General features: G+C 41.6%; 1 protein-coding gene across 2 annotated transcripts in view; it reads right to left on the bottom strand.

The window, feature by feature from the left end:
* Nucleotides 1-14,598, bottom strand: part of SIK2 (salt inducible kinase 2) — an 80,753-nt gene extending 66,155 nt beyond the window's left edge. The window contains exons 1-2 of one of the 2 annotated variants that reach the window (XM_081843090.1): nucleotides 14,380-14,598; nucleotides 1,683-1,799 (exon numbers count right to left, since the gene is read on the bottom strand). In XM_081843090.1, coding sequence (XP_081699216.1) covers nucleotides 1,683-1,799; nucleotides 14,380-14,553 — 291 coding nt within the window. In that variant the 5' untranslated portion in view covers nucleotides 14,554-14,598. The remainder of the gene's footprint in view (nucleotides 1-1,682; nucleotides 1,800-14,379) is intronic. The other variant, XM_081843089.1, reaches the window with a different exon arrangement.
* Between the last annotated feature and the right edge of the window lie 159 nt (nucleotides 14,599-14,757).

The following is a 14,757-nucleotide window of genomic DNA, read 5'->3' on the forward strand; positions in this document are numbered from 1 at the left end:
AGGCTAACACATTAAAACAAAGAGATGGAGTCATGCCTGAAAGAATGATTTCCCACCTTCACACAATCAAGGTTTAGAGCAGATCAAGTACCATAATGGGGAAAAGAAAATCAGGTTAAACCAAGCAGATTTCTAAAAAAAGTTCTCCAGTTAAAACACACATTAGCAAAATCCACATCCAAAGCTTTAGCTCAGTTTTAGACAGTTCTCTTTTCCCCTCTAGGAAATTTATTTTGTAGATTGTACTACTGTATTGAATTCTCATTGGCTGTGATCACACATCACATTAAATACAGTGGTACCTCAGGATGCGAACGGGATCCGTTCCGGAGCTCCGTTCGCATCCCGAAGCGAATGTAACCCGCGTCCACGCGTGCCACGTTTCGGCACTTCTGCGCATGTGCGTGACATCATTTTGACGGTCTGTGCATGCGCGCACGGCGAAACCCGGAATTAACACACTCCGTTACTTCCGGGTTACCGTGGAGCACAACCCAAATTTGCCTAACCCGAAGCATATTCATCCTGAGGTATGACTGTAAAAGCAGATGCAAGCAAGTGGTGGGTTTGTACACGCTGCTCAAAATTCCTGCTTCACTCTTCCCCTACTCCTGGATAAACCTTGGCTTACAGCTTGTAGTTTGTTTGGAGAGAAACAAACCAGAAGCCTGGATTAGGTGACACATCAAGCCATAGCTTGTGGTCTGTTGCTCCCCGTGTGGCATGGCCTGGAATAGGAATAGTGTGAAGAGGGCACTTTTAAGCAGTGTGCAGAAGCATGCTACTTATTCTCAGTAAATATAACTATGGTTTGACATAGACATAGGCAACTATTTTCTGCCAGAGAACCAGATCACATTGTGGCCAACCCTCCATGGGCCATGTCTGATGAATGGGTGAGGTCACCCTTTTGACATCATCAGGTGACTCTGACCCCCAGGCAAAAACAAGGTGGCTTCCCTTTGGCATCAAAGTTAAACAGCACTGACTGCAAGCTGAGCTCGGAAAGGAACAGTCAGTAACTGTAGGGTACATTCTTAATTGTTCCTTTGCAAGTACAGTTTGCATTCACACTGTTTCACTTTGGCTAGACATCAAATTCACTTGGAGCTCCTGATTGCGATGGGCAAACCTGGCCATTGTCACAGAAGAATTCAGGTCAAATTGCATATTTCATAACAAACAGGATGCTATAAAAGATGAAATAATTCTGACCCACATGGACCTGGCCTTATGGTGGCTATGGGAGAGGCAATATCATCAGGTGACTGAACTTCCACACTAAGCAGATTCCCTGCACTCTAACCTAAAACCTGCTGGGTGTCTGTTCCTGTCAACGAGGGTCTTGGGCTGACTGGGGAATCTGTCAGATGTCTAGCTTTCCTTGTCTGTGGCTGTTCCAAGTTAATGGGAGTTCAGTCCCCATGAATTGATGAATTATTCAAAACCATTCTGATGTCATTGTTCACAAACAACCAAGTAAAAACCTCCTCTGATATATACCGATTTTTAATTATTTCCAGATTTATAAACCTGCCAGATTTATAAAACTGCCACATAAAAACTCCAACCAACAGCAACCAGAAAAAACTTATAATACAGGACTTCATGGGACACAGGGCTTAATTCTCACAAACTCAAACCCTTAACATGAAGGTTTGGCATAGAATACAGCTACATACCTGATAAAGCTTGATAATGTGTGGGTGGTCCAACATTTTCATTATCTGCACTTCACGATAAATTTTCTCCAGGTTCACCGAATCTAGCTGGGATTTGTCAATGATTTTTATTGCTACCTAGAACCAATTACAAGAAGAATTTTTAAAGTTGGCTTTGCCAAACCAGGTCAAAAAAGCAGTATATAGATTATGACCCAATTTTTTCTTTATTTTTTCTAAGAGAACTACAGTGTTATACTCACAAAACAAAGTATTTAGAGGGAATTTGAAAATACTCTTAACATGTTAGCATGCAGGTGCTCAACACTTCCTTTGTAACAGAAAGAACAAGTTCAGACACTTGGCCAGAACTTTAGTAAAACATGATTACATTTTATTATACACAGGAGAGTCTACTTTCACATTTTATGCTAAAGAGGAACAAGGTGTTTCAAAACAAACAGGACCCCAATAGGAAAGTCCCAAGGGCCAGCATGCCATGGAAATGAAGATCTCTATAGAATTTTCCCTGTGCCATTCCATTCTATCTGTTGCTTTCTAGTAATAGATATGAACAGAATTTTGCACTTTGTCTTGATGTTGTCTGAACCAACTTTGCAAAAACTCATAATGTTAAAGCAACTTCAAACCATGGTTCAACATCCTGGCTTGTTCCAAAGCAGATATCTATTGTGGCCCAGTTCAGACAAACCAGGAAACTGTAGTTAAGAAAGGCTGTAGCATATACCTTTGCAAAGGCAAAAAGACTTGCACACATTTTGGCTGAAGAAGGCAATATATGATCATTCACAAGTGAATAATAGATATTGCAACTCATTCTGCAACCTCAAGGCCACTTTGAATTAGTGCACCTTGAGTAGCAGTCCACAGGCTAAATAAGAAATCATTACTTATTGGGGGAAGTTGCAGGTTGGGGGTGGGGGTGGGACCGCAATCAACAAACCAAAAGCTAGTTGGCACATGCAAGTTTTCCTAAAGTAGCTTTCTGCATCCCAGCCAAATGGCTTAAAAGCTTGTTCCCACTAGTAATAGACAACTTGATTTTTAAAAAATATATATCGTGTGCCTACTTAAAAAATACTTAAATAAGAACCCCCATGTACTAACCCCCCCATAGATGTTGTTAAATACAAAAATACAATTTAAGCAGAAATTCACATATTTCATATTTAGTACAAAAACAAAATCAATGTAGTTTGAATTATTACATACACTTTATTTTAACTGTGATTAACGTCTCATACATAAAGTAATTTATAATCACACAGTTAGGACTTGAGAATAAACTCTCCTTAGGGAAACTCACCCCACTTAAATACAGCTCAGCTTATCTACAGTGTGGGCAGGTTGTTGTTTTTGGTTGTTATTATTGCACATATTTTTGAGTTTTTCTATTGTAAACTGCCCTGTCATCTATGGATGAAGCGAAGTATAGAAATTTCATTAATAATAATGATGATGAAAAAATACACTCTAGTTTTGGGCTTGAAAACCCCCAATTCTCAAGCAATGGTGTGGAAGGACTTATAAAGAAATGCAGTAATGAGTTCACAGATATATTTCAAATGAAAATGAATGTGTGAATGTGCAACTGAAAATACTACATGGATCAGTAGACAATCTTGCTTCAGTGCCTGAGCTGAATGACCTCTGAAAAACTGTAGCAATGGCTACTAACAACATATACAAGCGTGGCACAAAATCTTTGTGGCATGGAATTGGTTTGATATGGAAAGCATGGACACTACAAGATTGGACAAAGATGTCTTCTCAGCAGCCCCTTCAACAGCAGAAATCCTTCTTCTGGCAGGATTCACCCAAGCCCCAGGATCTTTCAGAATCACTGTCATTTGTTATGATGTTTAAGTATTAAGAACCTACTGGGTTGTGGGGTGTGTGTTAATTTGTATTTTGTGTTTCTACTTTCCCCATTTATTCCTATGTCTACTTTTTTCCATTATATGCCCCAAGCATTTGAGATGGTGCAGGGCAGAAGACTGAAGAAAAAGGAATGATTATTGATTGCTTGAATGTTCTGTGTTTGTATTAGGTTGTTTCTTCTCCAGTGGACATCTATTTTGATTGCTGTGAGGCCCTTGCTATTACAATATACCATATCATCTGGATTGATCTCAAACTGCTATATTAAATAATACATTTTGTTTTAAGGAGCAAGCAGGATCCTGATTCAGTGCAGGACTTGATCTAGAAATGGATCTTCAGGTCTCTTATAATCTTACAAATCTACTATGAAATCTTCCTGATCCAAGATCTCTATGAGAACCGATTCAGCATGTTGGAGAGATCAACTTCCCTTTAGCAGTATAATCACAGCAAATTTAGTTGCATACCCACAGCAAATTAAGAAGACTTCACTCACTGAATTTAGACAACTATCTGGTCCTGTATAGAGACCTATATCCTCCCATATATATGTGAAGTGCTACAACTAATAATAAATGACTTAAGTGACCATGTAACCAGAGCTTAAAGCTCCAGTCCTGCAACAAGCTGCTTAAAGCTTCTATTTTCTTTGTTTAAGACCAAACAGGCATTCAGGAAAAGTGAATGTCAACACTCTTTTGAAGAGGAATTAAACCCACACTTCCTTTGTTTACCCAATAGATAACTAACCTGTGAAAATGTCACAAAGTATCATTAAGATTAGCAATGCTTTTAAAGAAGGGTGAACAACTGATGAATCATTGAAACATAAAAACTTACTAGAAACAGAAGCTAGTAGAATTTTTATCCTTCCTAGACACCTCAGCTGCCATGCAAGAGTATAAAGGTACATTAAGCTACATAGCCCTATTAAAAACAATATGGAGTCAGATATTGTCAATAGTCAGGCAAGGCACTGACCGTCTCTAGGATCTCAAGTAGACAGCTTTTCCAGTCCTGCTACTATTGTGCTACTAAAGAACATTTTAGTTAAACTAAAATCTGGGGGCATCCTCATCTCTCACCCATACACCACTCTCCTTTTTGCTCACTCATTCAGAAAGCAGGAATTCTTCTTACCCCACCCCAGCCATGCTAAGACACCGCAAGAGATTTTGAGACTGCAGGTGCATCTGTCGTGCAAGTCAAGGGTAGTCATTGATAATCACGACAGCTCACCCTCTTCATCATGCATAAAACCATGCAGCAGCATTGACTTCAAAGTGGTTACAAGCCAAGGAGGGACTCAGAAGGCAAACACAACCATTTCTTCTTGTAACTTTGGAAGCAGCTCCTGGCTACAAGGAAAACAAATCCTGACTGAGCAAAAAGCTTAATTATTTATAAATGTTTGGCACAAGTTTCTTCTGCTACAGCCCAGTATTTCCTAAAGTGGGAAAAGGATATGTCTATGTTTTCTATAATGTTTAAGAATCAAACTCAAAGAAGATGTGGTGTCTTCAGAACATTTCTCCAAGAGCCCATCTAGCTTGAAACAGTACAAAATAACTAGCTGATGGCAGAAACTTCAAATCAGGTTGACTCCCAAAGATGTGACCACAAGTTTAAGCCACAATTTAGAAAGCTGATTAAGTACAAAGGAGAAGTTCAGGTTGGGGAGGCACTACAAAACTGAAATTGGGTTTAAAAAGTGGTTGGGCAGCTCAGCAAGGATCAAAATTGTTGAAAAAGAAGAACATATGGTGACTTGGCAATCATAGCTGATCTGTCCAAATGCATTTGAGTTGTATTTCAATTGTTCTTTATTTCAATTTAATAAAAAGGAAGATCTTCCTTTTCCTTGATTTATTTGTGGCCAAGAGCACAATGAAACTCCAGGAAGAACCTCCAGAATAGAGACCACATTTTTAGACTTCCGGGTTAGCGCCATCGGCAATGGCGGCGTTCCTCTGACTGAGAGGAACCCGCTCCGTGTTATTCGGGTCGTGCCGCCACGGCGAAGGCGGAGACCCTTTAGAAATCCCAGGCGGATGAAGCCTGGGAACGTGGGATTCGGCTGACACCAGGAGCGCCCCCCTACCCACAGGGAAACCCCTTTTCGGGGGTTCTGAAGTGATGTGGGGTGAGCGGCGCGGCGTTTTGAATCGACCGCTATTTTTACGGAGTGAAGCCGCGTAGCCGTTGCCGGAGAGCGCTGACTTTTTCTTGTGGACAATTGGATTTCAAACAACAACCCGTGAGTAGAACGGAAATTGGATTTTAAAAGTATTTTTAAATTGGCACCGATCGGGGAAGGTCTAAACAGGAAGTCCGCCTCCCCTTTCTGTAAATAAACTGAAGCAAAGAACCTGTTAACTAAGGTCGTGGAGAGTCTTATGTAAAGGATTTAAATTCCACTGATTGAAACTACCATCAATATTCTTTTTGGAAGCAGGGGAGCCTGCAGGAGAAGGTTAAAATGCAGGAATTGAAGCGCCACTTCCCTAAACCCGGGAGTGGTCTGTGAGAGCCCGCTGACGGTGAATAGATAAATTTGACAGCTGTCAAGTTAGCTGTCAAGATACAAAAGAAGGACTTTGTTTCTACTGTCCGTTTTTGTTACAACCTTACGTTTAAAAAGAAGGAAGGAACTGTTACAATTTAACGTATGGGACCTTTGGGTTTGTGCTGGAAGGAGTGAAAAGGAACTTGAATCCCTCTAGAGGGAGCTTTGGGATATTGTCGTAAGGATGCAGCTGGGAAATTGCTTTTAAAGATAAAAGCCCTGAGAAACTAGTTTTTGACCTTGGACTGTTTAAGGATGGCGGTTGGGAAGGAAATCAAGTGTGAACTGAACAGGACATTTTATCTCTTGGGAAAGCTGCAAGACCAGATAAATGTTATGGCTACTAATGTTGTAATCTTGGGAACAAAAGTGGGTATTAGTAAAGAAGTTGACAAGAACTCGGCACAGGAAACTCTTCCAACTGAACAAATTGAAAAATTTGAGAAGGAGAATCATGTTGTGATTAAAGTGATGAAAGGGGGAGCCGTAACCCTACAGAGGCAAATGGTGGACTACAATTTGAGGCCTTACATGATGGCAACTAGGAGAAGCAAATTTTTGGAGATGGAAGCCTGGCTTGGTCTGGAAAATGAAAGCTGGAGAGATCACCCTATGTGGAGATCAAATGACCTTTGGGATACAAATCTGAGCCCGGTGGAGGTTGGAGTTTCAGGGGCCTTTGGATTTGAAAGGAGTGTGAAACAAGATTTGGAATATCCTATAGGCCCTATTTTTAACTATGGAAGTTTGGCAGGAAGGAATATGATTACCATTGGGTTGGAGCTTCCCCGAGATCTGGTTTTCAACACCAAAGATTATCAAAAAGACCGGCAGAGGGGACATGAAAGAGACTTAAGAGCCTCAGACTTAAGATCTCCGGGTTGATGGTTTTCCGAGATTGATGGAACTATTGCCAGGGGCTGAAACCGGGGAGGGGATCTGGTGGAAGAAAATTGGGAATTTAAAGTGTATATAATATAATTTGTGTTTTTCTTTTTTCTTTTAATGAGAGATGGGGAAATCGTGGAATGGAATCTTTTTTTGACCCTAGGGGAAACGTCTTAAGAATAAGTACAGATATATAAGTTTTAATGAGAAATAAGATTAAAGTAAAAGTGGTTATTTGGTGAAAGAAAGAATGGAAAATTATAGTATATTAAGATAAGATATAAGAATAAAAATAAGATGAAGGATTTGCTGAAATATCTATATGAATTAGAATACAAAGAGGGGAATTATAGTATGTTAAGATAAATTATTAGGGTAAAAACAAAGTTGGAAGTATTTGCTGGAATATCTAATTGAATTAGAATACAAAAATGGGAGGCGTGAGGAAGTCAAGGAAATAAGTGAATGTAAGTAAGTGAGTTAAAGGTTTGACTTGTTTTTTACTTCTTTTTTCTTTTTTCTGTTTTTTGATGTTTTTTATATGTACTGTTTTTTGTTTTTTCTCTTCGATTGTTTTCTTTTTTCTTTTTTCTGTAACCTTTAAAATCTTAATAAAAATTTATTTCTTAAAAAAAAAACAGAATAGAGACCACATTTTTAAAAGTGTGGAAATACTTGCAATTTTCCTGTAAACTTGGTTCCAGATTCAGAGTGCTAATCCATCTTGCTGCTACTCCCTCATTCTGTCCATGCTATGGATATCTGCTAGCAATATAACCTTTCCAAACAATGATGAAATAAATTATTTCATTTGAAGGTCTGGAAGCTATACAGTTCCAAGAAATTTAGTTTTCAGTAAGTCAACCAAGTTACTTCCCTAACTTCCACTTACGGTATTTCCTCTAATTCTGAAACATGAGAAGGGAGGGGGAAACTGCATACATTCTGTTGTAGTTCTAGTCTTCTCTGTCAAATCCTTTTTACAGAACACTTTGTCACCAACACTTATAGTTGCGGATTGTTAATGCTACATTTCAAAAGTTCATAGTGTTTTGGTCCCCTTCTGATTTCTTTTGAGAAAGATTTTAAGATATCCTTGAATATAATAATTTTTCAGCCTTAATAAAGCAGCAAAAGTTAGGAAGCAAAACTTATGCCAGTTATGAGAAACACAATACCAGATGCTTGAACCATAGCAGTCTAGTCTACCCAATCTAAATACATCACTGTTAATACTTCTTTTGAATATGCATTCTAAATCTTTGCTCACAGAAGTTTATCAACATGATTATCAGAGGAGTTTTGTCCAAATCTATTTCTTTCTCTTGTTTCAAGTTCCTCTCCCTTGTAGAGGCAAACCAAAGCATATTGCTTCTGTCTCTTTGCAACCCTAATTGCCACACACCTTTGTGCCATAACCAAAATGTGCCTCTTTCTAGAGATGCTGTAACAGCTGCAAATGGTAGCATACAAATAGGAAGAAAAAACTGCAACCCACTGCAAAACATTAAAGTAGTGACCACCATCCATCAAGATACTGGGTAGATGAAACAAAGACTGATTTATCAGGCAATTTCTATGTTCTTAATAATAATACAGTATGAACTAAATACTTGAAACAGAAACATTATCTTAAAGGGGCTTCCTGCATTGCGGAAAGCAGAACTGGGAGTGGGGAGATAAAGTGGAGCCATGCACGGTTTTGTACAATCCTCTCTCACCAATCCAGCAGTGCCAGCAGAGCTCATGAATCCCTCAAGTTGTTTACCGTACTTTTTCGTGTATAAGACACCCCCGTGTATATCAAGTTATCAAGAAAAGTCATGAGACAAGGTGATCATGTTCCATTTTAGCAGAATTTTAAAGTATGGAATTATAAAAAGGAAAACTGGGTGCAGAACAAGAAAATAATTTCAAAAAACTACCACCAGGATGGCATAACATTGTAATCTCTTGACTTAACATCAGAAACAGAGGTGGATTTCTTATTTGAAATTTGAACAAGGTGCATGGCTATCACCATGAAGGAATGCCATTTGAATTTATGATCCCTTTAAGCAACAGAAAGCTTCTTTACAAACATCTATTTTTACACATTTTACACTCTGAGCCTTGTTGTGTCCAACAACTACAACTACAGAAGCCAAAATTGGTTCTTTCCGTTCATACATCAATCTCTGGCTACTCATGCATCCTTGCTGTATCTGACACTTTCTGTGCAATGCCCTGTAGGTTACTGCCAAATCCAATCTTATTATTGACAGATATTAAAAATAATGCCAGGTATTTAAATAAAAATTGCAAGTGCTCAGAGAGGTGTTTTTATTAATGGATCTTGCAGTCTCCAAGTAAAGTTATTTACAACGTAACATTTTTCATTATTTTCAGCAAACGTTGAAACCTCCCCTAACAACATTACATTGGTACACTAACTAAAAAATGGGGCTGGCTGAAAAATGTAAAACAAAAATCAAGCAGGGAATAATTTGTACAAAATTACCTAGCAGTCACTACAATGTAATATTGAAAGTGCAACCTAAAGTGAATGAATTAAGTGAATAAAGCATTATGTATTAAAGGCATTAAAAACTCGCTAGTTTTCCGCTGTTTCTACCTACACAACATAATGCTGTAATTAAGTTAGCCTTCCCACCAACTTTACTTTAAAAATGTAAGTAGTTTCTCAACTGTTTGGGTCCTTCAGAAAACATAAGCTAAAATGCTAGGAACACAGTCAAACAACTATAAAGATGCATAAAATCAGCTAAGGTACTAGCCTCTATTAGGAACAAACTTTTCAGTTGCTTAAATAAAATCTAGCATGTTTTAGATACTTTAATAAAATCCCACAAAAACTACTTCAGTCATTCATTTAATACTTAACCAAGCTACCTATTTATCCAATAAGCTGTAATTACGTGTACCCTCTGCTTTTCCCCTTGAGACTTGCATCTTCTTTAATGTGTAGTTTGCATTCAAAAAGATTCTCATGGCCTTAATTTAGTACACAGACAGAATGATTCATATGATTGGGAGGTAAAATAGAACCATCCTTCTTTAAACTGACTCCAGGTCAAGGGAACTAAGTTTTGTGATCTCTCCAAAATAGATGGGAGCTTAGCACTCTGAGGTTTGACTTTTGTGAAATGCAAAAAGATAAATAACAAACCCAGCATCCAGAATTGCTATCATTCTCATCCAAGGTATAACTACCGAAGAGTTGAGACAAGTAAATGGGCTGCATGTACCACCTCCCCACTTCCAAGATGCAGTCATGGAATGAGCCAAGGGCATGCTGCCAGGGATGTCTGCATGAAAAATGGACTAAGAGCAAAAGCAGTAAAGTTTGACAAGGTATCCCAGCATGTTTTGCTTTGAGAGTTCTTCTGAGAAGTAGAAAAATAAACTCTCATTCATTCTTCTGGTTGCAGAAAAACTGTCAGGTGCCAACATTATGCCAGGCCTGGGCTAGCTTCTTAATCTCATTTGCTGCTGGAATGAAAAAAAAAAGGGACAAAGGAAGTTACGCTTCCCCATCACATTCCCAGTTACTGGAAAGGAAATGACTGTGGTTGAGGCTACAAGGACAATAGCAGAGTTCAGTTATACCACTGAAGATCAAAATCAGCTGACAGCAAGGGACAAGATACCCTGCTAGGAAATCTTCCTGAGTGCCAGGAACCATTCTGATCAGTTTGCTTAGGCACACGACTGACCTTGTTACCTCATTGTGCTCAGGAACTCCCTTCTTTTTTAAAAAGCCATTTTTTCATACCATATCCTACATACCAATCCCCCTTGTTTTAAATTACAACACCCTTTCTCTGCTACAACCCCCCCAAACCCACTCCTCAGGTAAACCAGTGTGGTGTAGTGGTTAAGAGCGGTAGACTCGTAATCTGGTGAACTGGGTTCGCTTCCCCACTCCTCCACATGCAGCTGCTGGGTGACCTTGGGCCAGTCACACTTCTCTGAAGTCTCTCAGCCCCACTCACCTCACAGAGTGTTTGTTGTGGGGGAGGAAGGGAAAGGAGAATGTTAGCCACTTTGAGACTCCTTTGGGTAGTGATAAAGCGGGATATCAAATCCAAACTCATCTTCTTATTCTAAACGTCTATGTCCCCTCTTCTTCCTCCCTGTATATATGCCTACAATTATCATAAAACTGCCTTTTCTTTAGGTGCAGCCTCCCTTCCAACCCCAAATTTCATGAAGGGAAAATATAATCATGTTCACCATGTGATGCCTAAATGCCAGTTCCTGCTTCCCAATGGCTTTATTTGACTCTTTTCCCCAACTCCACTGCCCATTTGGAAAGAACCACCACAAAATTAGCACAGCCATGTCCTTCTGAGAGCCACTTTTAGAGGTGTCAACCATTTTCAGAATACTCCAACCCACCCTGCACAACAAGGAAGACTGGCATCTCTCTTTCTCTCTCTAATCACACTTTCTTGGGGGCTCAGATGTTGTTGAACTACAACTCCCATCACCCCTAGCTAGCAAGGCCAGAGCTCAGGGATGATGGGAGTTGTAGTCCAACAACATCTGGGGACCCACAGGTTGAGAACCGCTGCATGGGTAGGCAAACTAAGGCCTGGGGGCCGGATCTGGCCCAATCACCTTCTAAATCCGGCCCGTGGACGGTCCGGGAAACAGCATGTTTTTACATGAGTAGAATGTGTGCTTTTATTTAAAATGTATTTGTGGGGCATAGGAATTTGTTCATTTCCCCCAAAAAATATAGTCCGGCCCCCCACAAGGTCTGAGGGACAGTGGACCATCCCCCTGCTGAAAAAGTTTGCTGACTCCTGCTCTAAACCCATGCATATGCTTGATGCCATGCTCCATTATTGCCCATTAGCCTTTTTCTCGGGATATATTGTTTTGTTTTTACTTTGAGGCAGCACCCTCCAATTATCACCCTGTTATGAACAACCTTTATCACATACTTTTGAGGATCAGGTCTCCTGTGGGAGGATATTTCAGAGTGCCATGAGACTTAAGCTGACTCCACCACCCTTTCCCTTCTGCCGAGGCTCATTTCCTGGACAAAATGATCAAGGTCCGAAGAAAGCTGGGGGGGGGGTGTTTGACATTCCTACCACAACTTCCTCTAAAAGACCACCCATGGACACTATGTTTCAAGAACACATCAATAATTTGTGTTCACTACAAGCACTTCCTTTGATATAATGCTCCATTTCTCCAAGGTGAGAGGAAAGCGAAGATCGTCCTCCTAGTGAAAATTTCATTTTATCACAAAAACCTCTTTTCCAGGGTGCGGTTCTTCTTTCTGGAGGGGCAAGTCATGACAAGCAAACACCTCTTGATTTTAATGGGGGGCTTTATAAGGAGACACCACTTTTGGATCACCACCACACACACCTTCTCAGAACTATGTCCTGCAGCATTAATGAAGCCAGCATCCTTCTCATGTGTGTATACCTGGAAGGAGTACATTTTGGAAGGGGGGGGGAAGTATTCTTGTGGGGATGCACTTTCTCCAGTGAAGGCAATGTTCTTTTTAGGAAACCCAAGACTGCCTTTTATTAGGCTGGCTCTCATTTCATTACTAAACTGCCCCCTTCCCTTGCAACATTTCTAGCATCATTTTCACGTAATACTTTCTAAAGTGGTGAAATGGGAAGGAGGGAGAACCCTGCTCCTCGCTTTTTATTATTTACTTGAAAAATGTATACACTACCTTTTAAGGTAAAGCCCTCCCAAGGCAGCTAACAAATTATAATTAATGCAGTATGAAACAAATTTTAAACTACTGTACATACAAAATGAGTCAATTACAAAACTAAAAGCAGCAGCCGTTTAGAATCTCGTCACATATTTAGAAAAACGAAGACTGAAACAAAAAAAGTTTTAAAGGTATGTTAAAAGCTAACATACATATTTCTTTCACAAGCAAGCTCCAGACATATGGGGCCACCACTACAAGTGCCCCATCACTAGCTGATGGACCTTGATGACTGGCCTGTGAGCAACCTTAAAGCCCAGGCAGCTAATATAGGAGCAGGCTTGGGACTAGGTTATAGCTTTAAATGTAAAATGCAGCACTTTAGAGCCCATAAATAAGTAACCCAAGATAACTGGTATAATATCAGTCTAGTATGCTTTGACTGCCATCCCTCCCACCCACCCTGAAATTCTTGCAGCTGAATTCTGTACTTGTCAAAGTTTCTGAGTGTCTTTAAACACAGCCCCAGGAATTGTGCATTAGTCGGAATATAGCCGAAACATGTGTAACTGTTAAGGTTTGTTTTCTCCAGATATGGTTGCAACTGGGAGCGAACCTAAGCTGGTAAAAAGGCACCCCTAGTCACTGGCAGGATCGAAGCTCCCAGTGACAGTACCAAATGCAAGAGAACCCCAAAACCACATACTTGATGTTTCAGGGGGAAAGCCATCCCAAACTGGCTGCATAGCTCCATCCAGATCAGCAGATTTCCCATCCCACACTGCCTCTCTCTTTATCCTAATTCAGCTTCAACTAGGCCACCTGCATCCATTCCAAGACAGCTTCCCCCTAGGGCTTGCAGGTAGAGAAGAGGGGTAAGGCTGTGTGTCATCTGCATAGGAATGACATTTAGCCTGAACCTCAGGATGACTCCCCCCTCCAATGGTTTCTTGCAGATGTTAAAGATGACAGAGAAACAGGACATAACCTTGAGGCACCCCAAAGGGCAAGGCCATGAAGTGGAAAAGAAGCTCCCAGAGCACCCACCCACCCACCCACCCAAAGACTTTAGTACTTTTAGAAAAAGGAATGGGGGTGGGGGAAGGAAAAATACCACCTTCTTCCTCTTGTTAATATTTGTATTATGGGTCACCCCCCAAAAAAGGACCCACCACAATCCCTTCCCCTTTCCTGGAATCCACATTATTATAGTTTCCCAAGGAGAAAAGACACATGGATGCAGAAAGAAAGGGGGAGAGAAAGAATCATTTACCTTTCTTTCATCAGCACACCTCAAGGAGAAGGGGGTGGGGAAGAGAGAAAGCAAGAGATTGATAGAAATGCTCCCCCCCCCCTCCACCCGTGGTTGGAGAGAAGGAAGAAAATAAGGCGGGACACAGCTCGATCCCCTTCAAACATAACCTCCACCAAGGGGAAAAATAGAGAAACGCCCCCTTGGTTGGAAGAAGAATGGGGCGCCCGCGTTCACACGTTATCCTCACCCAACACGCGTGTTGTTCAGGGGGGAAAATCCCCTCCCCTTTCTCAACGTTGCCAGAGAAAGGTGAGGGTGGGGGGCTCGCCATGCTCACCTCCCTTCTCTCTCTCTCAACCCCCCCCCCCGCCACGACCGCGCTCCCCTTTTCCTCTCAGGCGCCTCTCCCCACCTCGCTCCGCGTGATGCGGTGCCGGCCCAGCTTGACCACGGCGAAGTTGCCCTTGCCCAGGGTGCCCTCGATCTCGTAGAAGCCGACGCGGACGGGGCCCGACCCTCCGCGGGGCGGCTGCAAGAGCAGCGCCGCGGCAGCAGGGGGAAGCCGCCGGGGCTCGGCCATCACCATGCTGCCCGGGCGGCTCCCCGCTCCTCCTCGCCGCCGCCGCCGCCACCTCCTCCTCCTCCACCTCCTGCCGCCGCCGCCGCCGCCGCCGGGGCTGCTTCCCCGCTCCTTTCCCTCACGAAGGACTGAGCAGCCGCCACTGAAGCCCGGCGCCCTCCCAGCCGCCGCCGCCGCCGCCGCGCTCGGCTCCTCCCCCTTGGCTCCTCC

The sequence above is a fragment of the Podarcis erhardii genome (genome assembly GCF_964252035.2).
Source record: "Podarcis erhardii genome assembly, chromosome: 16".
Classification (NCBI taxonomy): domain Eukaryota; kingdom Metazoa; phylum Chordata; class Lepidosauria; order Squamata; family Lacertidae; genus Podarcis; species Podarcis erhardii.